The 26,836-nt window shown below is 34.9% G+C and overlaps 1 protein-coding gene across 1 annotated transcript in view; it reads right to left on the bottom strand.

The window, feature by feature from the left end:
* Positions 1-1,412: 1,412 nt before the first annotated feature.
* SEC23A (SEC23 homolog A, COPII coat complex component) overlaps positions 1,413-26,836 on the bottom strand; it is a 50,391-nt gene continuing 24,967 nt past the window's right edge. Inside the window, exons 14-20 of the mRNA XM_081049769.1 lie at positions 24,427-24,580; positions 18,379-18,456; positions 16,836-16,997; positions 14,862-14,948; positions 13,894-14,049; positions 12,185-12,250; positions 1,413-4,051 (exon numbers count right to left, since the gene is read on the bottom strand). Of these exons, the coding sequence (XP_080905895.1) occupies positions 3,962-4,051; positions 12,185-12,250; positions 13,894-14,049; positions 14,862-14,948; positions 16,836-16,997; positions 18,379-18,456; positions 24,427-24,580 (793 nt within the window). The 3' untranslated portion in view covers positions 1,413-3,961. The remainder of the gene's footprint in view (positions 4,052-12,184; positions 12,251-13,893; positions 14,050-14,861; positions 14,949-16,835; positions 16,998-18,378; positions 18,457-24,426; positions 24,581-26,836) is intronic.

Below are 26,836 nucleotides of genomic sequence, written 5' to 3'. Positions count from 1 at the left end.
TTTCACAGTAACTGGACATTTGTTCTAGGTCAATGGATCAAACAGTGTCAATGTTCACCGACATGCAGCCATTTACTCTCATTTTTGCACAAGAAAAACTCTTGACGGCTTTCCCAAATGTAATAGAAATTTATCTTGACTGTCCTAGTTTATATATTTCAGTGGACAATTTTTTGACCAAGAAGCTTTTGGAAAACCACTAGAATCAACCCTGAAAAAACAATTTTAAAAATTTAGGAATTCATTGTGAAATGGGACTTTTATGAATTTCTACTAAGCTTATCTCTATAAATTTTCCAATTTGTGTACCTGCTGCTTCGAATGAGAAAAAATATTTCAAAATGAATAAAAAGTGTTCTTCAATCAACTGAACAAAAATTGTAGAACATGGATATGCGAAAATATCAATTTTTATGAAGTCTTAAGACAAAATTGCAAAAGGTTCGAAAATAGTACATGTAATGTTTGTTCATTAGTGAAAGGCCAATATTTTTCCATAATCATAAAATACACTAAAAATATTAATGTTATTTGTTCCTTTTCATGTTATCTACCAGGCTTTCCCTTTGCTCCCTTTTTAATCCTTCTTTCCTTCTCTTTGATCAAATTACTTCTATTGCTTCTTTTCCTTTACTGGTTTGGAAGTTACATGTTCTAGTTTTAATGTTATATACCCTGGTTTAGTCTTTATCCTTAACTTTTAAAAATACATAATTCTATGTTGATCTAACAAAGCCTAAAGTTAGTATTTCTATCCATCTTCCAAATGCTTTAGAAGTATTACCATTTACTTATTTTTTTCGAGTTTTCCTTAGGTGGGAAAAATCCCCAATTTCCCACCATCCCATCCTCAACCCAAATAACTGGGCTTTATGTCAGTGTAATCCGCAGAAGGGGAAGAAAAAAACAATCTGATTTAGTAATGTAACTTCACTATTTCATACCTGGTATTTCATACCTATTATTGTATTCACCAGATAATACATTAGACCTAGACCACCTTTTGTTTCAATAGACTAAACAGAGGAAGAATAAACATAAGAATGTTTTAATTTCATAAGGTAAACTATTAAGAAGCAAACAGGAGAAATAGAAACATCTGTAGAACTTGACAAAATGCTCAAGATAAATACAAAGTAAGCACCTACGAGTACAAAATGTATACACGTATATTGGAGACCTGGAAAATGAAAATAAAAAATGTAATGATGGGCATTAGGAAGTAAATAATCCTAATCTGTCAATGTTGTTTGAAAAGCAACTGAAAAAATATGTTCATTTAAAATAAAACCAAGTGCAATAAGCCACAGCACTAAATTTGTAATAGCCAATAAAGAATGCATCTACTTTTGCATTATAAGGATCCCGAAGACCACATTTAGGATTAATGTGTAGGTAGAACTAGAGACCCCTGTCCACTGCTATCTTTTTGACTGTGTCCTTTGTTCTATTTTTCTAGGGGAGAGCTGGGATTCAATTTGATATGTAGTATACAATGTCACCAGGCCAAAGTGTTTGAAATTTATTATGAGGGCAACAGGAGTAACATGATCAGATCTGTATTTCAGTGAATTGAAGAGAGGGATGGAGAAAAGCAGCAGACTGATTTAGGAGGCTGTTTCATCAAACCAGCTTAGGTACGATAAACATAGAATAACAGGAAGATAGAGAATAAATAGATTAGGGAGATATTGGAGAGGTAGAATTGATAAAAATGTTAAGAAGGGTAAACGGTGAAAATAATTCCTTGGTTTCTGGTCTACACTGGACACTACATATTCATTACATGCAGTCCCTGAGACAGGGAATATGAGATGGAAGTTTATCTGGTGGGGAACTGGATAGAGAAATTGTCAGCTCGCTTTTGGAACCAGTCAATAAAAACAAATTTACCCTGTTACACCAAAATGTAAGAGTGCATAGATGAGGCCTAAGGCCATTTTAAGAGATAAGGTCACTAAACGTGATAGGTTCAAAAATGAATTCCAAAATAGTTGTGGACATACCAAAGTTTCTCAGTGCTGCTAGTGATTTAGCTAATATCCTTTATCTACTCAGCATTAAAAGGGTCAAACATTTTTTCCTTCAACAGTCTATTTAAATACCTAGCAATTTAATAATAGCTAAATGATATACACAAATGATCCAGGTGCTCTTTCCAATGGTAAGCTAAAAGGGCATGATGATATCGTTCATCCTTATTGTTTAAATCGAGATACTTTAGCATCTTCAGCTGTAATTAATTTAGAAGTAGAGGACGGTTTAGGGATAAGTACCAAGTTCACTCAAGAGAAGAAATAATGAATTTTTAAAGGACTTAAGGAGCCAGGCAAAGTAAACATGTAGCATCATCAAAACATGTTAACTACAAAACACAATTCCTTATGGCAAAAATTAGTAACTATTTTGGGGGCAAGGGATTGGGTGATAAAAAATGTTCTAAAATTGTGGTGAATATTCTAAAACCCAATGAAATGTATACTTTAAATGGGTAAGTAGTATAGTAGTATAGTATGTGAATCATATCTCAATAAAGCTGTTATTTTAACAAATGACTTTTTAATCCACTAATAGTAGATTTACATGCTTTAATTTTACATTAGACTTCTCAGACTTTGCTAGATATCAAAACAAGGAGGAAAACAGAGAAAAAGTATAGTTTATTGGTACTTATGCCTAGCACAATTAAATTCAAATAAAATGGAACAGAGCAATTTATTTAATCTAATTGAGTATAACATATAAACAATTTTTTAAGTTTCTGTCTGTTTTACCATCAATGATTGTGTTCGTGCAAGTACAATCATCAAAACTGTCCTAAGCTTACATCATAGCACCACCTTTTATTTGATGTAAATTTTATTGTTAAATATATCTGGCTTTAGCAATGTAAACATTTGCTAGAAGTAAACTTTAAAAGGTGAAAGTGAATGATATTAATGAATAAATCAAAACAGAATTCAGCATCACCACATGATATAATTCAACAACACATTATATAATACTGTTTCAATAAGAACCACAACTTAATAAATTTCACAAAATGGAAGCAGAAACAAAAAGTAATGTGTAAACTCCCAAAATAGTGTTAAAATACTGAAGTATATAGTGTAAAATGTATCTCGGAAAAACAAGGGGAAAAGCAAAACCATGCTGTGAAAACCAAATTTGGTTTACTAGTTACAATAGTCATTTTTTACTGCCAAGGCTTTTTAAAATGCATTCTCACAAAGTGGTTTGTTTTCTATCTGCCTTTTTAAAAAATTATCACGCTTAATCACATAAGTTGGGTACTTTGGGAATTTCACATTTATTGTCAGTTGTGGGATTGTCACAAAAAAAAAAAACTTATCTCTAAGCTGTTTTTCCAAGTGACCAAAAACATTAAATTACCTCATGAAAATTACCATATATAAAGTCAAATAATTCCTAAACAAATCATCATAAAAATAAATCTGCCTTAACAGAATAAGTACAGAAAAAGTGTAAATATAAGTGCTGAAAATCACAGAAAAATATTCAATGAACAGGCAAAATGTTCACAGTTATCATTACTATTGATGATTTTGTTTACTTTCTAACTGAAATTAAGAAACAAATTTTCGAAAGTCAGCATGGACATTCAGTGCCACTTGGATTTGTCTGCAATATACAAATGGTTATATCCCTGTAGTATATGGCACTCTATTTTTACTCTTTTAACATAATTAAGTTATAAAGACCTCAAAACCAGTTATAATAAATACTGTGGCTAGCAAAACAATTTTGTTCTTAATGCTCTTGCATCGCATCTTAATCTACAAACGTGAACATTTTTCCATATGTTGTTTCAAACCACACTAGTACAAAGAGAGTCTAGAGAGATATCTCTGTTGGTTTCCACAGATGAACTGAAAAAGGGAAAAAATGGAAACTGAAATACTATTTCATCTTCTTCAATGCCCTTAACATGTTTAGCACTTCAAGCTGCACTGGACACAGCAAGTTTCTTCAAATGATCCATAAACACTTGTAAACTAACATCATCAGTGAGAATAGGTGCTCCAGACTCCTAGAAAAACAAAGATATTTGCTATGATTAAAACATAGTGTGATACCTTCAAATCTATCAGCAATGTATAAGCAAATGTTTAACAACCAAGGAAAGTTTATGCTATGAGATGAGATGACTCAGGATGGATGGAGGCCAGTCACCAGAAACATCAAACATGTGATGAGGGTTGGTGTTTTAAGACAGCCTAACCTGCAGGGACAGGAAAGGAGGAGCTGGAGATAGAGTTCAAACAGCACAAAGGATTCAATCAATCATGCCTACAGAAAGGCACTACCCAAAAAAATCTCTGGATACCGAAGTTCAGTGGAGTTTCCCGGTTGACAAATACAGAAGGTGCCAAAATCGTAATACGCAATATATACCGATAACAAAAGATGAATACAAGTCATGTGTATACATTTGTTTGGCACCCCCGGTACATCAATGTGTCAAGAAGGTGACACACCCTGATTCCATGGGGAAAGGGCACAGAAGCTGTGTACCTCTCAGACCTCACTCTGTCTCTTCCTTTAGCTGGTCCTAAATTTGTAACCTTTATAATAAAACTGTGATCATAAATAAGGTGTTTCCTAGGTTCTATGAGTTGTTCTAGAGAATTACGGAACCTGAGAAGGGCATGTGAACCTCATACCCACCCATGGATTTGTAGCCAGTTGGCTGAAGTGTAGGTACCTGGGATCCTACCTGCAGTGGACATCTAAAGTGCAGGCCCTGCCTGATTGTGGCATTGTGCGCCAGAGGCTAAACATTAATGAATGCCAACTATAATTTTATGTGTGTGATGTGATGGCTGGGTGTGAGGTCGGAGGGATGGTGGGTGGGGGGAGGGGGGTTCACAGTGTGAGGGATGTAGATGGTGGGCGTCTAAGTATTACCTTGTCTTGTACACCTGAAACTAATAAAAAAAATAAAAAATAAAAAAATAAAGTGCAGGCCCTTATGTTGTGGACCGTGTCCTTTAACTTGTGAGGTCTGAACTAACTCCAAGTGGTCAGCACCATATCTGTATTGCAATTTACCTATTGGTGTTAAGAGTAGGTCCATATTCAACCTACTCTTTAAAGCAGCGTTCATTTTCTTGAATGTATTGGTGCTTTCATCAGTACTAAGGATAAGTCTCCTTCTTGCGCCGTTTACTAAAACTCCAACTGTACATTTTTAACAGAAATGCCAGCAGGAAGGAAGCAAACACATCATTTTTTAAATAAACTATGCTTATAAGTTATCAAGTCATTTTAATTGATCTCTGCAGGTTCTATAGAATTAACAAGAGTTACAGAAAATTCCTAACTTCTATTTTAATGAAAACAGTGTTGATAGAAGGACCCTGGTAATCCAACCCATTAATAATGAAATTTTATTATAGCAAGAAAAATATTTTATATCAGGATTTTCAGATTGTTCACCTGATATTCAAGTTATTTATTATTAATTGACAAGTATGTAAAGTCTAAAACAGAAATTAAGTAATTTTCAGAGAGATCAGCAAGTTAGTGGCAAATGTGAGATGAGAATTTATTAGCTCCTGTGGTTCTAGAATGGCATAGCCAGACATGCCACACCGCTCCTGAAAAAAGGAAATTCAGTTTTATTGTGTGTTTTTATATGTTAATTCATAAGACCTTGTAAACCTTACTAATGAAGGGAGGCAACAGCACTAGGATAGAGAGCTTCTTTGAGTTTGGAGCCAGACTGCCTGGGCTCAAATCCGGGCTCTGCCACTTACTGCCTGTGTGACTTTGAGGAAGCTACTTAACCTCTCAGTCTCAGCTGCCTCGTCTGTAAAATAAAGACAATAACAGAACCTATTTCACATGGTGGTTGGAATGATTGAGTTAAATTGTGTAAAGCAAATAGAACAATACCTGGCACAGAGTAGCCATACAACATGTTTTAGCTGTTGCTATTACCTCTTTTGAAAACTCTATTATTTTATAACACTAAAATACATTTCCTTAGTCTACATTTATAGTTAACACAGAGAAGCAAAGGTCTCAAGAATGTGACAACCTAATAATAACCTGGTAGCTCTTACTTTTTTCTTCTTATAATTATACCTGATTATTTTTCATTTGTACATATTTTCCACCTCAATTCAGTCAACCCCAGATCTACTTTTCTAGTCAAGCCAAAAAATTCACATATGGATTTTCTAATTTATGTAGTAGAAGATTTTATTTGAAATTATAAATACTAATGCTCAATTGAATCTTATCAAAAATTTGCATTGAGTTGATCTCAATCTTTTTTTTTTTCAATCTTTCAAATGCACTCTTTTTCTCTTTGAAATGCCATGTTTCCCCAAAAATAACACTGGGTCTTATATTAATTTTTGCTCCATTCGGGCTTATTTTCAGGGGATGTCTTATTTTTTTCATGTACAACAATCTACATTAATTCAAATACAGTCATGTCATCTTCTCCTGGAACATCGTCATAACGTACTAAATGCGTCTGTCTGGCTGAGACCTTAACCGGGGCTTATTTTCGGAGTAGGTCTTATTTTCGGGGAAACACGGTCTATGTAAGGTTGGGCAGACAGGCCCAAGCTCTATGTGGTCTAGTACAGGAGCCATGGCAGCAGCAGAGGCCTCCAGCACCACATCATGAGCAGTGTCGCCGTGCTGCCCTCTTCAGGCCATCCACAGACAAACCTTAACCCCGGCTACTTGATTTCGGACAAAAACAAAACTAAGGTTATTAGAATCCATAAATTTTAGTGAAATGCTTGGCTAGCAAGTTAACTCCCTACATTGCAATCATCAATTTAGCTCAATGATTTAAGACTCAGATTCCGGAGTCAGACAGGCCTCGATTCAAATCTGGACCCCGCCTCAGTTGGGCTATGTGATCTTGGGTAAGTTAATTAATCTATACAAGCCTCAATTTCTTTTTCTGAAAAGTAGGGTTAATAGTACCTACCTCATAGGAGTGTTTTAATAATTAAATAGGAGTGCATAAAAAGTTTAGCATAGTGACCAAAACATAATACAAATTCAGCTGATTAGTTATTATGATTATCTATGAAAATATTAACATAATTTCTCTTACAAAAATCATAGTTCAAGAAAAACCTCAGGGCTCTTGTCTATACCTCTAATGCCCCTACTTCCAGGAAGCAAAAACTAAAGTTCAAAGTTTAAAATAGCTTCTTCCCCCTTCTGAAATATCTTCAAGGAGAGACTTGTTTTTTCCATTGATGAGGAACACTAACAGCTAACCTTTACTGAGTATCACTGTGCATATCAAGCATGTTTTGTTAAACTCGGTAGCAGACAAGGAAGTGAACACGAAGACAAGTTACGTCACTTGCAAAGTCTGCCTTTGCAACTACCAATCCAGAAGGACATCTCTCCGCCTCAACAAGTTCTTTACCTGTCTCCCAACTACATCTCCGTGTTGTAATTTAAACTGAGAAAAAAAACGAGGGACAAGTCAGTATTTCCACCAGCTAAACCATGGGTTTTTTATGCAGAAATTCAGCCACAAAGAGACATACTGTATTTGGTCTGCATAATGTGGGCTCACAAAATTTTGTTCACTGAGTTACGCAAAGGGCAAAAGTCAGTTCCTCCCCTCCAGCTGACTTTTTTAGAAGAAGATTCTAAAGCTACACCCTTTAGAAGAAGATTCTAAAGATCCTCCCCACGAACCCTACACCACCACAACCCTGTGTCCCCAGGTACTGCTTCCTGATACTGAGAATGTCAGGAATTATACTCAGTCACTCAGGTGTTGCCAAAATGGCCCCTAAGGTTATTTGATATGTGACCGCTGACAAATACTATTTAAAGTATCCTTTAACTTCCACTTTTCCATAGTGATTAACAGCCATTTCTGTGAACTTTATTTATTAGTGCTGTTTCTATTTTCTTGCAATCTTCTTAACTAAGTCTAAGTTTCTCTGAAATTGTGGGATCCAGAATTGAAACCCATACTCAGATGACTAAGTTGAAGTTTAATGGAAAGGCTGGTTTGCAGTACATTCTGTACTCCAAACTTCCGCATCATAGTATTATACTTGGCTTTCTGATCCCACAAGAAGTAGAACAGGGTGGGGGTGATAGGTTTTAAACGCATGTGCGTTAAATGGGCATAAATTTTTTTCTCTCACATGTGCTACATACCTTTTCCAAATCTTCCCAGATTAAGCTTCTTTCCTTGCTATAAAAAATCTCCTTACTTTTCAGGACTTTTAGACCTTGGATCAATTCATTTATCTATATCAGAAAACTTCCTTAACTCCTAACCACCTCCATAAACCTCCCGTACTTTAATCTCTGTTCTCTCGTCCACATCCACTATATTCAATATGTGCTAGTTTAAGGTACTGTGGAAAGTCCAAAATGAAAATGATACAGTTATTGTCCTTGAGTAATTTATAATCTAACAGGAGAAATTAAGTACCGTTAGAAATGGGTGGGAATCAAAGGGATGAAGAAGCAGGAATATTATACAAATCCAGTCACGCAATCAGAAAAGGTTTCATGGAATCAGTGAGTTCTGAACTGAGCCCTGAGGGATGGCTATGATGTGTCTAAGTGATGACAGGGACAAAGTAACTGAGATGCGAACATGCTCAATTTATTCAAAGTGGAATGGCAAGTCCAGCTTGGCTAAAATGACTAAATAGGAGCTAAAAGTAGAAAAAGTTATTTGGATCATACCATAAGGGACTCTCAGCAGCAATATAAAAAGTAAACATGTGATATAATAGGGGCTTATTGAAGATTTCTAAACAGTGCTGACTTGAAACCACTCTGGCCAGAGCCAAAATGGAGGAAAAGGCAGAAGCACTGACACCAGTTAGCGGGAAATTCTAACCAGCTATGTGGATAGTAACAAGGGCTCGACGTGGGTTAGTGACAGGGAAAGCAAGGAACGGACAGAGGCAATAGATCAAACCATCTTTGAATAACTAGGGGCAGAAGGGATGTAATATAAATGACTAAGGTTCCCAAATGACTTGGGAATTGAGAAAATAGTGGGGGCCTCTGTAAAACTAGGAAAGTCAGGAAGCACAAGATAGTGTGAAAGTTACACATTCAAGTTGGGGCATGCTGCTTATGAAAAGTCTACAGGCAACTCAAGTGCTGTGCAGCACACAGTTATAGCAGAAATTCAAGTTGACAGCTCAGTGTGAGGCCAAACCAAAGGTGGAGATCCGCAAGTCAGTGTCAGAGGAAAGCTGAAGCCAGAGGAGTGGATACAATCAGCCAGAGAAACAGTGAAGGAAGAGAAATCAAAGCAAAAATTTCAGGTGCCTCTATATTTAAATGGAAGGGGCCTAAATTCCAATTACTGCTTCATTTATCTCTGAGGTCCAGTCAGGACCTCAGAGTCTACTGTTTCACTCTGCTCTAAATTATTCTACTCTCTTTAGTGTCCATCGTCCTTAGCTACAGTTCTGAATTAGCCCCAGAGTCTTTCATTGATGCAATGCCTGAACTACAAAGCATGGTTAAAGAACATTATGGAAGTACGCTCTAGAAACTGTCAGTAAATAAAAAGGGCCCTCACCTCTGCTGTAAAAGCCTTTTATTCATCCTCTGTTGATTTCTTGTATTTCGTATAGCTGTTTTTAATCTTTTCTATTTTCTATCTTTAACCCCAACAGTTCTCACTTTTAGCAAGTAATCTTCGATGACTAAAAAAAAACAGACAACTACCCAATGTGAGCTTTCTCTCCACCTCAAAATCTGTTTTCAGCCTTCTTCTCATCCATAGCTTGTGCAGAAATAAATGTCCTGCCTCCTTCCCAATACTTTTCTCCTGATACGTAGTGCTGGTGATCACACTGTCTCCTTCTGAGGAGCTTAAACATCTCCAGGCCGTTCTTTTGCGCGTCTCCATCAGCTCCTTACATTTAGTCTACAAGTTCTGTACCCTAACCCTAATAATAATCAACCTACTCCTTCTATCCTACTATTCAAACTCAGAATACTTCTGCAAAAGAATCATTTATACTTACAACTTCCATTTCTTCACCACCCATTAATGCCTCACAATCAATTTTCTACTCAACTACCATGTTAAAACCACTTACCACACGGGCCACAAAGGACCCCCTTGTCATCAAATCCATCTACCTTTTTTCAGTCTTCACCTTCCTATTGAAATAATTCTACTTACTGAAATAATCATTCAAGTATCTGCAGCAGCTTGGTGTTTGTTACCCCCATCTTCTTTCTTCCTTCTACAAAGTCCTCCCTCACCTGTTATAACATGGTATTCTTTTTGTTTTCCCTCCACCTCTCTGATTATTTATAAAATATTCCCACCACTCATACTTCAAGGTTTTATCTCACGCCTCTTTTGCCTCTCTACTCTCTCCTTGAACAAACATCCACTGTGATGACTTTAAGTATCACCTTTCTACAGTCAACTTTCCCCTCCTTTCCGTGATCACCAAACACAAATTTCCAATAGCTGGCTCAACATGGACATCTAGACAGTATCTTAAACTCAGTGTGTCTCAAGTCAAACATTTCCTCTCCATTCTCCCACTTCTGGCACCTGTTCTCCTAGTTACCTGGTTATCGTTCCTGTTGATGATTCTGTTTACTTTCTAACTGAAATTAAGAAACAAGTTTTCAAAAGTATCACAACCCCAAATTACTTTGTTCTCCCTCAACTATTTCTTTTTTAAAAAATTCAAACCTACAGACAAGTTAAAAGTACAATAAACAGCACATACTCTACCGAAATTCACTGATTAACATTTTGCCACACTTGCTTTATGTTTCTGTATATTTTCCTTTTCTTTTTCTTCTTCTTGAATCACTTCTGCAAGTTGAAGACATCATGACATTTTACCCTCTATATACACTTTAGGATATATCTCCTAAGTTCAAGGACAATCTCCTACATAACCACAACGCCATTATCACACTACTCAAGAAATGTGATAATATTGTACTAGTATCTGACATATACTCCACTCAAATTTCACAAACCATCCCAATTATAGTTCTCTCCCCCTCAAATCCAGGGTCCGATCAGAATTCAGATTTTGTGTATAGCTGTCTTGCCCTGGAATAACTTTTATTTTCTTGCAACTTCTAATCAAGTCCCATTGTTGTCTACTATGGAAACATCTCCCAAATCGATTCCTTTTCACTACCTTGCATTCATTTCTTCTAACTTGGATTACTTCAATAGATATAGCTTTAATCTACAGACTGCCCCCAATTAACCTTACCACTCAACTATATTATCGAAGACTCAAATTCACTCTTCTGTCCAAAAACACCCAATAACGTCCCATCATTTAACCAATAAAGACTCCTCAGTCCTCAACCTGGCATTCAAAATCCTCCACCACCTGGTCAGATGACACATTTCCAGCTTGTCTTCTACTGTTCGGCCCTACATGTATTCTACTTCAGCCATACCACCCTCTACCTAGAATTCCCTTCCTTGTGTAATTTCCAACTATTGGCTACAAATAATATTCATTCTAAAAGGAAATGTCCCCTTTTCTGAGCTCTTTTCTGATCACACACCCTCTCCTGCTGCCACCATGTGACCTCCTCTCTTCTTCTAACCTCTAATATTTTACATCTTTCTAAAAGCACATATCCCATTCTGCCTTGTATTTTAATTCCTTAGGTATGTATGTTTATCTTTAATAATAGACCACAAGCTCTTCAAAGGCAGCAATGATTGCTGTGTACCCTAAAGTACCAATATCGATAAATGTTGATATATTGTACCAAGAGGTAAAACATCTACCCAATTAAAATATATTAATAATGATTTTTCAGGCCTCCAGCCTCTCCTACTCAACTACAATCCCGATCTCTCCTGGCTTGACTACGGCCTTTTGAGGTTCATGGCCTAGTATCAAGTTTAAATCATCAATTCTATCTTATATTATACATTTTATTGCTTTTATCTCAAGGGTGTGGTGCTAAATTTGAAATATAAAAGAGTTCTATCTATTTCATACGATCACTTTTTTTTCCTACAGTGCCACCAAATACTAATTCTATTTTCTACTCCTACTTTTTCATTACTTTTCCAGTAGAAAGTGTTACCAAATACATAGGGAAAAATGTAGCTCTCAGTGAAATAATAAACTATAAATACACAAAGAAATAACTTCCAAGATCTGCTATTTACACTTACCTGTCCCCAGGCATACATGTTATTATGAGTCTGTGAAGGGTTGACTTTTGAAAGCAGAAAACGGGCCTTAAAAGCAAAGAAATAACATTATCCATCAAAAATAGACTTAGTCGATATAAGTTAAACAAATACAATATGCCATCTAAAATCAATTTTATTTAATATGTTGTGGTTAAAATTAATCTCATTGAAATGTAACTTTTTAAAAAATGAACTAAATTTTGAAATATGTAGGCCACTATGTTACAAATAAATAATAAATGCACCCTCCTCTCCAAATCATACATTTATAATATTAATAACAAATAAAAATTGTTGAATCTAAAACTAAGCATATAAAAATTATGTGTGCCACAATTATGACAAAGCTAGTGTGAAATTTACTAAACATCTGGTCTGAAACATCATCAGAGGTTTGAAGTTCCAAAAAATGATAAAAATAAAAACCATGAAAATCTATATATTCTGTTTCTTTAAACAATGACTCTCAAACTTTTTAAAACTATAGGCCATATACTATGAGACAACCTACACATTTTACCCGTCTATCCACTATGCCTTATCATAATTTAAAAAAAAAAAAAAAAAACAGAATAAAAGAGGAAATAGCGCTGCACATGGTGAGACATCAATGAGAGAAACAGTCATAACTTATTATTTCATATTGGAAGAACACAGGCATTCTTATTGTCTGAAATTTAGTACCACACAAAATCATTTGCTACTCTATATAAGTACACAGTTTAACACAAGACAACTGGCTCCAGAGTCAGAACATGTGGATTCAAATCCCACTTCCTCCATTTACTGTGTTTCTTGGGCCACAGGTAACCTAAGTCTCAGTTTTAATATCTGTATAATGGAGATAATAGGACTATTATGACGATCAAGTGAGATAAGGTACGTAAAGGGCTATCAGCTTGGCAAATTCTCAATACATGGTAGCTATTATAAATATAATAAAACCCTAATAATAATTGCTATCATTTCTGAAGAACAGTTACTGATATTTACTACCTACTTTGTAATATTGTGCTAGGCACAAGGAACACAGCAAAAAACAAAGCATGACCCATCTTAAAGGAGAAGTAAAATAAACTTCTAACAACTTATAATCAATTTAATACAACTCAAAGAAGAATTACAAGGGAGAACTAAAAAGAGTTTTAATAATGTGTGTTAAGGGGTCCAACCTAGACTTCGGAAAGGCCCAAAAGGCCCGTGTGTACATGTGTATGTATCTTATTTAATCCTCATAATTCTACAAACCACAAAGCCTTTTATAATGACATAGTGCTTTCCTCTTATATGACATTTTCTACAAAACTGGAATGACAGAATGAGGAAAACAGGAAAAATTACATGACCACAAACGTCATATGCATAGACTTAATCAGGAAATAACAGCTTTAAGAAAAGGACACTAAGTTATTTCCCGAGCTGTCCATGTCTCCTTGCTCAGCTAAAGTTAACATTCCATGATGATACTCTCCTGGTTATGAGAGCTGGGCTGGAGGCAGAAAATGGGAGAAACTGCCAGCTTCTGGCAAGAAAGCAAGCATACCTTCTGCTGGATCCATCATCTCCTGCCTATCCCCTTCCTCTTTCGTTTGCCTGGTGAAGCAGTCTATTCAAATTAAAGTCAGAAAGCAGGTAGGAACGCCTCACTGCAAAAGTAGGAACAAATACACACAACTAACAGTACTTACCTGGCTGCCCCCATGCTCAGTGTCGATGTATCTTGGCATTGGAAACCGGGAGTGAAGAATCTCCTGGGCATCATCCACTGGGGCTTGCAGAAGGTGGCGGAAGTTTTCATATTCTGGCATGTCCTGGTATCCTGACTTGCGCCACTGGGCTATGGTCTAATTTTAAAACAATTAAAGGAACTATTATTTTTAATTTGTTACCCATCTAAAAATTCTAAAAGAAGAAATTTTTCAAAGGAAGAAATTTTCGGAAAAATAAGGAAATTATAGAATATTATTCCATTTATCTCAATTTTTAAAGTTAAGAATACTAATTTCTGTGTTCTTGAGTAAATAGATGCAAAATTAGTATATTTCTTCTCCTTTAAAAATAAAAAACAATTACACCAGAAAACTTAAAAATCCTATGCTTATCAAATTAATGTTGGCTAAAAGCTATTTACCTAAGCTTATGATAAATGAGGGGAATTTTTGTTACAGAAGATCTCCCAGAGACTTCTAAATTAATGACCTACTCTTATGAAACGTTTACCAATGAAGCCACATTCTGGCAAGATATATCAACACAAAAACTTTAATAATAATAGCAATAATATTATAAAGATAATATACTTTTAGAAGAGCATCTGAATCAATTCTTTTATTAAGGTAAATGGCTCCAAAAACCATTTAATTAAATCACCCAAAAATTTAAGCATGGCTTAGTTTTAAGTTAACTGAATAAGTCAACATAGGCTCTATACCGTTTTATAACTCTGTATTTAATAGAGAACAGGCGTCTGCATTTCTGATTTCTCCTTTAAGCACATTAACAAGCTATTTGAAGACACAAACATTATCAAAAAACAAAAGGAAAAAGCAAAAAAAAAAGCAAAAATCCTAGTGGTAAATAAAACACCAGCCACAGAGTGAAGGGAAAACATTTGACTGCACCTCCGTGCACAGCTTTAAATGCTAGGCCATCTTACCTCACCATGATAAATCAAAATCTGGAAGAATGTGTCCATGAGAAGAATACGATCTGCAAGAATGCTGCTGCTATCAAGGAGAACCGGCTAACGTGAAGGAGAACATGAGAAAGGAGGAAGAAGAAAAAACAAATTACTCAAAGACACGAAAGATCATTCCAGGATCTATTCATTTGAATGTTTTAAGTTTTAAATTTATAACATATTACTTAAAACCTCTTGCTAATAGGAATTCCCATGGCATATTCTAAGTTAATTTTCTGAGAAGTCTCTAAACTGAGGTAACAATTGAAAAATAGAGTCATGAGAAAATCGAGGCTTACAGTGCGTACTGAGAGAGGAAAGGTGGGGTACAGCAAATGTGGGGCAGATGGAAAAATTGGGACTATGAAATGAAAAGGGAGTGGCCTGAACTAGTGACATCAATTTGGGTATCACATGCATGAAAAAGGTAGTCAAAGCTAGGGGATTCGACCATATCACTCAGAGAGAGGGAAGACAGAGAAAAGGCCAGAGAGAGCCCTGGAGCGTGACAACACTTAGAGATCTGAAAGGGAGAAGTCTTTTGCTGGAAAACCAGCAGGAACTGTAGGTGTCAGCCAAGTCTGGAGCAAAAGGTTTGCAAGGCGAGTCCTCCCTAGGAAAATACCGTTAAGAGTTCTGGCAAGATGTACAACACTGGTAGCCTTGATAAGCTGTTTCAGTATGATGATAGGGGCAAGAGTCTGACTTGTACAGACTAAGAAAATATGAGGTGAGAAAGTACAGACAACAAGTAACTTCAATTCTGAGTTTAGCTGTGACCAGGCCCAGAGAAATGGGGTGGCAATTAGAAAAAATGTGAGGTTGAGGGTTTCTGTTTATTTTAACATGGTGCTGTTAATGCTTCTATGTTAACGTATGATCCGGACAGAGAAAAAATTATAATGCAAGAAAGAAAGAAGGTAACTCCAAAAGCAAAGCCTTAAGAAAATGAAGCTAAGGGGATTCATGGAATAAATGGAAAGGTTGGATTTTGACAGGAGAGGCACTAGGGATGGTGGGATTCCAATTTTCTTCTAAAGACCATTCTACATTTTCCAAATGTCTACAATTTACATATATTACTCTGAAATTTTTTTAAAGTTATTTCTTTAAACTTTCTTTCCTGATTCAAATAATTAAGAGACAGCTAGATCAACATATTAAAAATACATTTTTCCTAGAAAAGTAGAAACCATGAAGTAAGTTACTAAAACAATTATAATAACAAAATAAAACATTTTACCTTCAATTTTTTACAAAATAGTAAATAAAGGCATCATAAGGGATCATTAATTAAGATATTATAAATATTCTCTTTATACTGCCTTTCCAAAAGTATTAATTTCAAATACACCTTTTTTTAAACATACTTTTAAGTGGTAAAACAGGTAATTTTGACTACAGAATGAAAAAAACAGTAATTTATTTGATAATAGGTTAAAAAGTAAGTGGGACAGTTTGGTAAGGAGGCTAAATGAATACTTTATCCTTTTTCTAAGTATACATCTTTATGATCAACTGTATCATATTCAAAAAAGACTCAAGAAAAATGAGATTATATTAAAGCAAGAGGCTTTATTCTGACACTAAACTCTGGAAGAAGCTACAAATTCTAGAATTATCATCACCTCCAGACACTATTAAAGACATGAGAATCCCAAGCTCTACAGGAATTGAACAACAAAATGATTGGAAAAAATGATCTTAAAAGTCTCTTCCACTTTGTTATTTCATTATTTTGTTAATGATTTCCTAATATGGCCTAGCATAGTGTCTAGCACACAATAAGCACTCCTATGTATTTTTAAGTGAATATGTGAGTAACTTAAAATAATTATTATTGAATTAAATTCTTATATTTAGTAACTCTATTTCAAGAAAAAGTTGTTTCCACTTTTTAATGGCACAAATCACAGTAACAAAGCCAATTTTTTTTGAAGCCCCTCTTACCTCTGGCGGTCCACTAAAAGAATACGCATACAGAATAGGTTGAATCATGATTAGAGACTGGGTCAGATCTTGACGCATAAAATGGTGACGATAATATGAACTCTCATCAGGACTATTGTTAAAAATTTGCAAGAAAGGAGACCTTCTTAAATGAAACATAAACTGCAAAATAAAAACGTGAGATAGCTTTTATTGATTTTCACATTACAATAGGAGTTTACTATTATAAACAGCATTTGATTACAACTACTAAACCCACAGTGAAACCAGTTATAATAACATTCTCAATTGTATTCCTCAGAATCTTACTCGTGATATTTCAGTTACTTGAAAATATAATTCAACAATAAAAAAAGTAAAGCAAAAGAGGTGACTCAAAAGAAAAACAAGAACAGACAAAAACCTCTAGCTGAGGTCTAAGTTATTCAGAGGCTGACTCCAGTTGGTACATCATCAGCATTCTTTTTGTTCCTCATCTCTCTGGCCACGTCTCCAGGCTTTTTTATTACTACTCATTACCACCACCAAAAACTAAGAGAACATAAAAATAGATTAGCAGATTTTCTACTTTTTGTATAGCTCCCAAAAATTGCACTGGAAAGGGCCTGCATTGGTTTATTTTAAAAGGACTCACATATACTCAATTTGTTATCTCTAAGTACCCTGCTTCCCCGAAAATAAGACCTAGCCAGACAATCAGAACTAATGCGTCCTTTAGAGCAAAAATTAATATGAGATCCGTTATTTATTATATTATATATTATATTATATCATATCACATCATATCACATCATATTATATTATACCCGGTCTTATAGTAAAATAAGACTGGATCTTGTATTAATTTTTGCTCCAAGACATGTTGGAGCTGATTGTTCGGCTAGGTCTTATTTTCCGGCTAGGTCTTATTTTCCGGCTAGGTCTTATTTTCCAGGAAACATGGTAACATTCTCTACACTTTGTTTTATTTATTCTTTCTCCTTTCACTTTCGCCTCTTCCACGCACTCCTCATATGAAAGATCAGAAAGGGAGAGAGTCAGGCCTGAATGAAGGAGAGCTCCGCTGTCCTGATACAACACTGAGACCCTGATACAATCAATAGGATCAGCTCCAAAGTACTCCCATCTGTCTTTTCCGTTATTTCTCTCACCTCCCTCACTCCTCAGGCCGCAAGTACCTACACGGTGCTCCCTGGCCTGGGACTCGCTCCACAGATCTCTCCCAAAACATGAAATTCTCATTCCTTTTCTTTTTGTAATGATCCATGGTGCATTGACAGGCTCTCGCATCCCTTTAACCATTTCAAGCCATTCCTGTTTATTCACAGGAATGTGTAATTGGTAAATTTGGGGTTAAATATTTGAGATGAAGATCTCCCTTGAATTTAGTCTATGCCACCTTTTAGAACATCATCAGGCTTTGAAAATCCAAATCCAAATCCAAAAGACAAAAGATGAATAATAAAAGACAAATGACGAGAAAAATGAGACCGAAGGCTATTGTCAACACAAAGAAAAGAACATAAAACTTTTACTTACTCACCTGTGGATAAAGGGAGAAAGTTTCTGAAAATCTGAAGGAACTTGGATCATCTTTGTGATACTCTCCAAATTTCTGACACTAAATAAAATACAGCATGTTATTACTTCCTGGCAGAGAATTAAAACTGTTGCTTATACATATTCTATTTTAAAGTGTTATTACCCTGTAGGAGGCAAATACTTGATATAGGACAAAATTAGATTACTTACATACTTACCAAGAGACTGATTACAACCAAAGAAATACTGAATTTCAAAGAAAAATTCAAAGAAAATTTGAATTTCAAAAGTAAGTAATACTCTGCTCCAATACAACTCATCTTTACATGTCTGGATTTTTTTAAGCTATCTCTGATAGCTCTTAAATAATGACCAAAAGAGCTCAACATGTGTCCCCTAATATTGTACCTAAGAAAAGACAACAGCCAATGACAGGAAGATACGTTATCAAAATATCACAGGGGCTACAAAAGCAAGTTGCTGTATGAAATCTGGCACACCAGAAACAATACCAAAAAGAAGGACAGATTGAGGAAAATAAAATCAGAAACCGACAAACTGGTAAATAACAAAGAAACACAAAGGCAGAAATTGGAAGGAAATAAAGAAGACACATACTCTGCCAAGAGAGAAAAAAGTCCTCTATGATAATGGGACCAAAGGCATCTAAATAATTGAGAAAATCCACATGAAAAAGTGCTCAGCACAATGACTGACACTAAGCACTCAATAAATGTTAACTTCCTCTCCCTGTTCTGGAGCAAAGTCTCTGCTCTGAAAAGTTTTTATGTAACTGGTCTATTTCCCGACAATGTTTATCATAGTAGTTGCACATGATCAAGGGAAAAACTAAAAAGAAAAAAATAACAGGGCTCACTGCTAGAAGTAGTGCCGAACTTTTGCTGGAATGTTCAACTATGTCATTTATGTATTTATCTATGCCTTATAGAACACATAAAAGGCATAACTGGTTTGATCACATTTTTGGCTTCCAGGAAAAGTCACTTCAGAACCAGTTATCCAAAAGATAGAAATGCTATAGATGTAGAGTGAATCCTCAGAAAACAGATCTTGGTATCTGGGAATAAGAGTTTGGCAGTCTTCAATGCCCCCTAATTATACATCACTGATCAAATTTACAGATTAAGATAATAATCTGCACTGTCTAATATCACAACCACCAGCTATGTGGCAATTTAAAGAAAGTAAAATTAAAGAAACCTTCAGTTGCTCAGTTGCATTAGCCATCTTTCAGGTGCCCCACAGCCACATGTGGGTAGTAGTTCCATAATGGACAATGCAGACTATAGGTGTTTCCACCACTGCGGAAAGCTCTCCTGGACAGTACAGATCTGGAATATCAACTACACTTGAAAAGATCTAGGCTATCAGATACACTGAAAAAACTTTGTGAAAGAGCCGACATGTCATGCAATACTCAGAACTATTGATCACATTATATTAGATACACACATTTTAAATTGCACCTAGGATTCTGTTGAAAGAATTAGGCAAATCTGATATTATCGTTAATGATGACAACAAAAAGATTGCTGATTTTTATGCTTGGGTAACTGCGCATTTGGATCGCCAAAAGGTTAATTTCCAGAGTGGAATGTATCTGATACTTATGTCCAAAATTTTTGCTTTTATTATGAATTTTTTTCATGTCATTAAATACTCTATTACTTCATTTTTAATGGCTGACTAGCATTCCACTTATTGAGATATATACCATAACTATCTTAACTAATCCTTCGTTATTAGCATTTACATTAGTCCTATTATATCTTTAGGATAAATTCGTAGAGGCAGAATTTCTGAGTAAAAGGTAGTTTTCAAGGTTCTGATATGTATCACCAACTGCCCTCTATATATAAGGTTATGCAGAGGGTTACAAAGGTTGTACAGATTCATACACAGACCTACAAGCTATGAAGCTGTCCATCTCCCTGAATACTAACCCACCCTAAGCATTATCCTGTTTTTGTCATGTTTACCAGTTTGACAGATAAAAATTGTTGTCTTGTTCTATTTTACTGCTTTGATTATAAGATTGGCAATGTTTTCATGTTTACTATTCACTTGCATTCCTTCTTTTGTTAATTCCTTATTCATGACCTTTGCATTTTATGCCCAAATCTTACTGATTTGTAAAAACTCTTACATATGAAAAATTTCACATTCTATCATACATATAACAACAATAAACCAATGATATAGTCTATACTTTACCACAGATAACATAAATTCTGTATAACAAACACAAACATAAATTTCTAATCTTTCAGCTACTTCCTAAAAATTTTTCTGAACTTATCAAATGCCCTAGCATTAATTTATCATGAGGAGTAGTCTTTATATTAAAACCCGGCCAAAACCCTAATGAGAAAAAAAACTGCTGCATAAAGGATCTACCAAAGATCCACTGTTTGAGTTCTTCCGAAGTAATATGATTGGGCAGACAAAGCAACAACAACACAGTTTTCTTGAGGTAAATGACAACACTGCAAGAAGGCTAGTACTGTCTTTAATACAGTAATATTTTATGCATCAAAGCAGCCCTATGAAAGGGCCCTAAGGATCACAGTCTAAGCTCTGTAAGAAAATTGGAATGGTAAAAACAGAACAACTAAAGGGCTTGGTTCCACCGGTGTAGCAAGAAACAACTTGGCTGGGGTAAATACTACAAGGAAAGCCCTGAGTATCTTAAACAAGAGAGATCTCCTGGGCCAGGTCTAATCCGATGAAGTGTTTATCCACTGGGCTAGCTGCACAGCTAAAGGAAGAATACAATTAATGGTTAGTGGGTAAACCAAAGGTCAAAGATGAAATAAAAATCAACTATCAATCTTAAGTTGTAAGAGGATGTCATTCAATAGAAAGGTCAAGAGTCAAAAAAGGTAAGGAGCAAACCCATGAAGGTGAACACAAAAGTGACCCAAACAAGAGACAGAATGGAGGTGGCAAACGGTGTGTTGGTGCCGGTACCCTAAGTGATGCCAACCACTGAGAGCAAAAGCTTATATTAAAGGTGTCAGAAGTAAATGTGGTACCAGCACCAATGTGGCCCTATAAATGCTCATTATCTAAAAATCAGTTCTTAAAGAGATGTTTATTTTTAACTTAACTACTCTGAATCATCAAGGAAAAAAAAAAAAAAAAACAATGGTATTCACTATGCCAAATTAAAGCAAAGAACTTTGTTAGTATAATTTCATAGCTTTTTCACTAGGAAAAAACTTAAGAGAAAAGTGTAGTACCTGAAAGGTATTAACCCTTTCTCTATTCATGTTGCTATTGGGTTGGTCCAAAAGTAATTGCGGTTTTTGCAATTATTTTTAACCATTTAAACCACAATTACTTTTGCACCAACCTAATATCATTGTTATAGGTGAAAATTCAACAGTATGGAATCAGTACAAAAAATGAAACTATACTTATTAGCTACTTAGAATAACTTCTTATAACTAGGGTTCATTTGTCATCACCTGAAGCTTCACTTCAATTGTACACTAATTTGATTCAATCAAAGAAAAGAATGTAAAGATCACATTCTCACCACTTCTACCATCTATGAGGGGTTCTTATTCACTAGGGTTTCTATAACAGACTGAATTTTTTAAAAAATGGTTTTTTGAGCTTTGCATACCAAAGGATATCAGCCACAATGATGGACAGTTGCCAAGTTATCCTGTTAGCAATTTCTTTAGAGATCCTCCAGTCCCATGTGGCAGTATGCAGCAGGACTGTTCACTTGGATATCTTCTTTTTTAGTTTTGCACACAAGGGAGGCCACAGACAGTCAGTGAAAGTTGTTTTGCACAGGAAGCAATGCAGTAATCTGACAACATCGGCCTCTCCCTCTCAAATGACCTCCACCACTTCCTCTTACACACAGTTGCCAACTGACTCAGGAGAACAGACAAGCTCTACTGTTGTGACAGAAGTCAGAGGAAGTTTCATCGTGCCCTGACTCACCTGTCCTCTAACCCCAGCAGCCTTGCTGCTGCTGGAAACGCTGCAAATTGCAGAATGTGTAGAATAGAAATGAAATATACTGTGAGATTTCTGTAACTGTGTACCCTTTGCAAGTAGTTCATTTTGTTATTTACAAGGCCATTCTATTTTATATTTTATTAGTGTTTGTGTTTTATAAGCATGTCAAACAATATGACAATTTCTGAAGGTGAAGTGTGAGGTAGGAGAGAAGGATTCTAGAAATAAACCTACAGAGAATTCCGAAGAATTACAATCTTCTGAGTCATTTCACTACTCTCATGCAGCAAGGGGCACAGAAAAAGTTCAACTTCACAATGAAAGCTACTTATCAGTGATTTTACATGGGCTGATAACCCAAGTTGTACTATTCAATTTTGTGTCATATGTAGTAATCTACAAATGCAGTAATAGCTCCAGAAAAATGGAAAAAGCACTACAAATCACAGCCATTTGACAAATAAAAGTGCTGATTCCTTCAAACAGCTTTTAGAACCTCAGAACAAGAAAGCATTTGTTAAAGTCACATTCAGTGAGAAGGCTTGGGAAGCTATTTCAGAGCACAACTTATCACCCAGAAAAGAAAAAGGCACACAGTTGGAGAGAAACTACAAAAGCCAACATGTAAAATTACAGTAAGTAAAATGCTGGGACAAGATACAATCTGAGAAACTGAAAAAGTTCCATCTTAATATGACAAGTGAATGTACTGACGACGTGTCACATGATGCAGAGAGCTTTGTGTAATAAGAAAAATAAGAAAAATAAAAGCTTCTCTATTCAGGTTGATGAGTCAACAGATTTCACCAACGTCATGTCAAGTTGCTAAATGAGAGTGAAATTCAAGAAAACTTTTCTGCTGCCCTAATCAAGCAAAGATCAAAATATATTTAATGTTCTATCTTCCTATCTCGAAACAAAAGGTCCATCTTGGAGGAACTGTGTTGGCATTTGTACTGATGGTGTACAATCAATGGTTGACTCTATGACAGGTATTATGTCTCTTGTTAAAGAGAAAAAGATACGCTGATGCTGTCATAACACTGCTTTCTTCACAGACAGGTGCCAGGAGAAAAACTCTTGGGGATTAAATGAAAAAAAGCTCTGAATGATTCTATAAAAATGACTAACTTTATTAAACAAACACTAGTTCACTCAAGAATGTTTTAAAGACTACATGAAAACCTAGACACAGAGCACAAAAACCTCGTGCTATAAACAGAAACCCAATAGCTTCACAGAAATAGTTCTCAACAGGGTGTTTGAGCTGAAGACTCAGCTAAAGAATTGAAGCGCTTTCAGGGAAATGATAGGTCAGAGTTTGCTGAGTAAAAGCGGAACATTAGGAAAAGACCTTAAGCATTCTAGGTCATAATGTAAGTAGTAAGTTCCTGAAATGCTAACCATCATTATCAATAATTACTAACATACATTTTGGTAAACTAGATCTAAATAATCAAGACTTCAAATATATGGTGATGGAAGGAGAACTGACTCTGAGTGGTGAACACACAATGGGATTTATAGTTGATGTAATACAGAATTGGACACCTGAAATTATGTAATTTCATTAACAATTGTCACCCCAATAAATAAATTTAAATTAAAAAAAAATAATAATCAAGACTTGTCTGTATTCTTCTATAATTGTATTGTGTATACTTTTTATATTCCAAGGAATTTCTCTTAAAAATTTCCATTAAGATGAAAACAGAAAACTAAAACCATAGCAGTGAACAAAAATATGCAAAAAAAAAAAAACACAGCAAAAACAATTACAGTGATTTAGTATTGTACTTAAAGCTAATTTAAAGCCAAAAGAAAAAAATAATAGGTTACCTAATTGTCATTTTCATTTTAAGGAAAAAAGGCATTTTAGTTCACCAGAAAAGTAAATTCTACTATTCATTATTATGCCTTACTCAGCAACTTGACTAGCAGTCCTTCATTCAGTTACACTATTAACTACTTTGAAAGACATTATGAGCAACAAGGATTTACGACAAATAAAAGCAGAAGAATTTAGAAAAGCGTGATGTTCCCTTCTTACCAGTCGAATGAGCTGTCTGTCCAGCCACCTAAGCACATCTGGTCCTTCTTCTGTTTCTGCTCTATATATTGCCAGCCTGGCCATGAGAATGGCAGCTGCCTCCTGGTCAAAAGATGCAGCAATGCTTTGGATTTGAGTTTGAGCATCTGCCCAGCTAAAGAGAAAAAAAAGCAAAGAAATGCTGATGAATAATTATAATCACAGTATCATAGTTGGCTATCAGAGATTTAAATTAAAAAGCCACAGAAAATTACTCCAATATTTCAAAATTCCAATGTTACTTAGAAAAAAATAGCATTTTTTAAAAAATTACTAATGGCAGTTTCTTTACAGCATTATTTTTCAGAAAATTAATCCAAACCTAATGAAATCTCCTACAGTAACTGTAAAGGGAGATCTCCAAACTGTTCCTTAAAACATAAGATTTTTACAAAAAAAAATAGCGTAGGTCTGTGCATGTACATGTGCACATAGATAGACAAGTCTATCAGAGTTTAAAATTGTGTTTCTTTAATTTTGTAAAAGCAGAAATATGGAAATATAAAAACAGGTTTTCTTTTTTTTTTTTTTTAAAACAGGTTTTCTGACAAGTAATTCTCATTTACTAAACTGGAAAATGAATAAAATATAAGAATATTTTTTCTCAGTGGTCTTCTTTAATGAGCTGACAAGAGCTAGTTTACTTTTTTATATCAATTTTTTAAATCTATTAGGGTGACACTGATTAACAAAATTATAAGTTTCAAGTGTAAAATTCTATGTTATCTGTATGTTACACTGTGTGTTCACCACCCAGAGTCAATTCTACTTCTGTCACCATGTATTTGACTCCCTTTCCCCTCTCCCACCTTCCTCACTGGTAATCAATAATCTATTGTATGTGTCTATGAGTTTTTGCTTGTCTTGTTTGTTGCTTTCAGTTTTATATGTCACATATGAGTGAAATCATTTGGTTCTTGACTTTTCCATCTGATTTATTTCGCTTAGCATAATATTCTCAAGATCCATTCACTGGTCTTTAATTCAATTATTAGTGATAAAAATTACATAATTAAAATTACTATGTATTCTTTTTTCTCCTTTAATGCACTGACTAAAACTAATTAAAAGTTAGTAAGTGAAAATTTTAGGCTAAGGGATTAATTTGATATTATGTATAAAATTGCAGTAATTTATTAAATTAACATATTCTATAAATTCAACCCAATTAAATTGATCCTGGGTAGACCCAGCAATAGTTCTTATTTGTTTAACATTTTAGAGACAGAGTTTTGTAATACTTCAGCTTATCTTGGCTCTAAAGTACCTCACTTTAAGCAAGTCTGACAATACTTACAGACTTCTTGAAAAGTTGAACCACTTTTACATGACTCAAAGATGTAAGAAGTGATCCCAAGGGAATTCAGGCAGTGACATGTTCAAAATTCTTCTCCCTTCTTTCTCTAATTTAAGTTGTTTTCAAATAGACAAACAATCTTTTAATATTTTCCAAATACTGATAACTGAATTATCTCAATCTGTGCCTAATTATTCCCTTTTGGAAACCAAACTGTATCAACAAATATAGGAAATAACTATGCTACATAAAATACTACCCTATGATATTAACTGTTAAGAGACTTTATCTTTTGTGGTCTCAACCAATGCTAGTCACAGTGTGGTACACGAACCCAGTGCCAATTCTCCATTAGGTAAGAATGGAAACTGAGAGTAAGTGCTTAGAGACTTTTGAGCGCTTGAAGAAAATAATTTTAAGTCTGATAAATCTAACAAAAATAGGGATTTGTATTTTGAATGATTTTTAAAATTTCACTTTCCTAGTAATTCATTTTATTGCATTTAATAAAAATATTAGTCTCCAAAGGATGGGGCGGTGGGGGGAACCACTGGCCTTCACCAAACAGTATGAGGACTGACCTATTCCACATCATCATTAGCAGACCAAGTATGTTCAAATCTTTTGCATTCCACACTCTCCCCCAAAAGTATCTACGAAGCAGATGCCAAATAAAGGCTTCATAAATGAATTAAATGACTAATAACACTTGAAAAAATACACAATGATAAAAGTAGCTAAGAACTTTATTATCAATCAAAAAGTAATGCTGTTAATTACTGTGCTATTATTATAAATAATGGATCATAATATTATTATTGCCAATTAAAGGATGATTCTTAGTTTTTCTCCTCTCAGGAGAATAAGGTAAGTAAAAGAATATTTTAAGAATGTGTCTTAGGAATAGTTTTTTAAATTGCTTTCAAGTTCTTAGCAACGAATATTTTAACAAATAAGCGGGGCTAGAAAGAAATAAAATGCTATTAGTCATATATGTTCATTTTCTAGCCATAGATGTCACTTAAAATAGGAACCCAGCTTGGGAGTGCAAACCAGAATAGTTTTGATATGTAA

This window comes from Rhinolophus hipposideros, assembly GCF_964194185.1.
Source record: "Rhinolophus hipposideros genome assembly, chromosome: 5".
NCBI classification, from domain to species: domain Eukaryota; kingdom Metazoa; phylum Chordata; class Mammalia; order Chiroptera; family Rhinolophidae; genus Rhinolophus; species Rhinolophus hipposideros.
The sequence above is the reverse complement of the archived record's forward strand: the minus strand, read 5'-3'. Positions and strand labels throughout refer to the sequence as shown.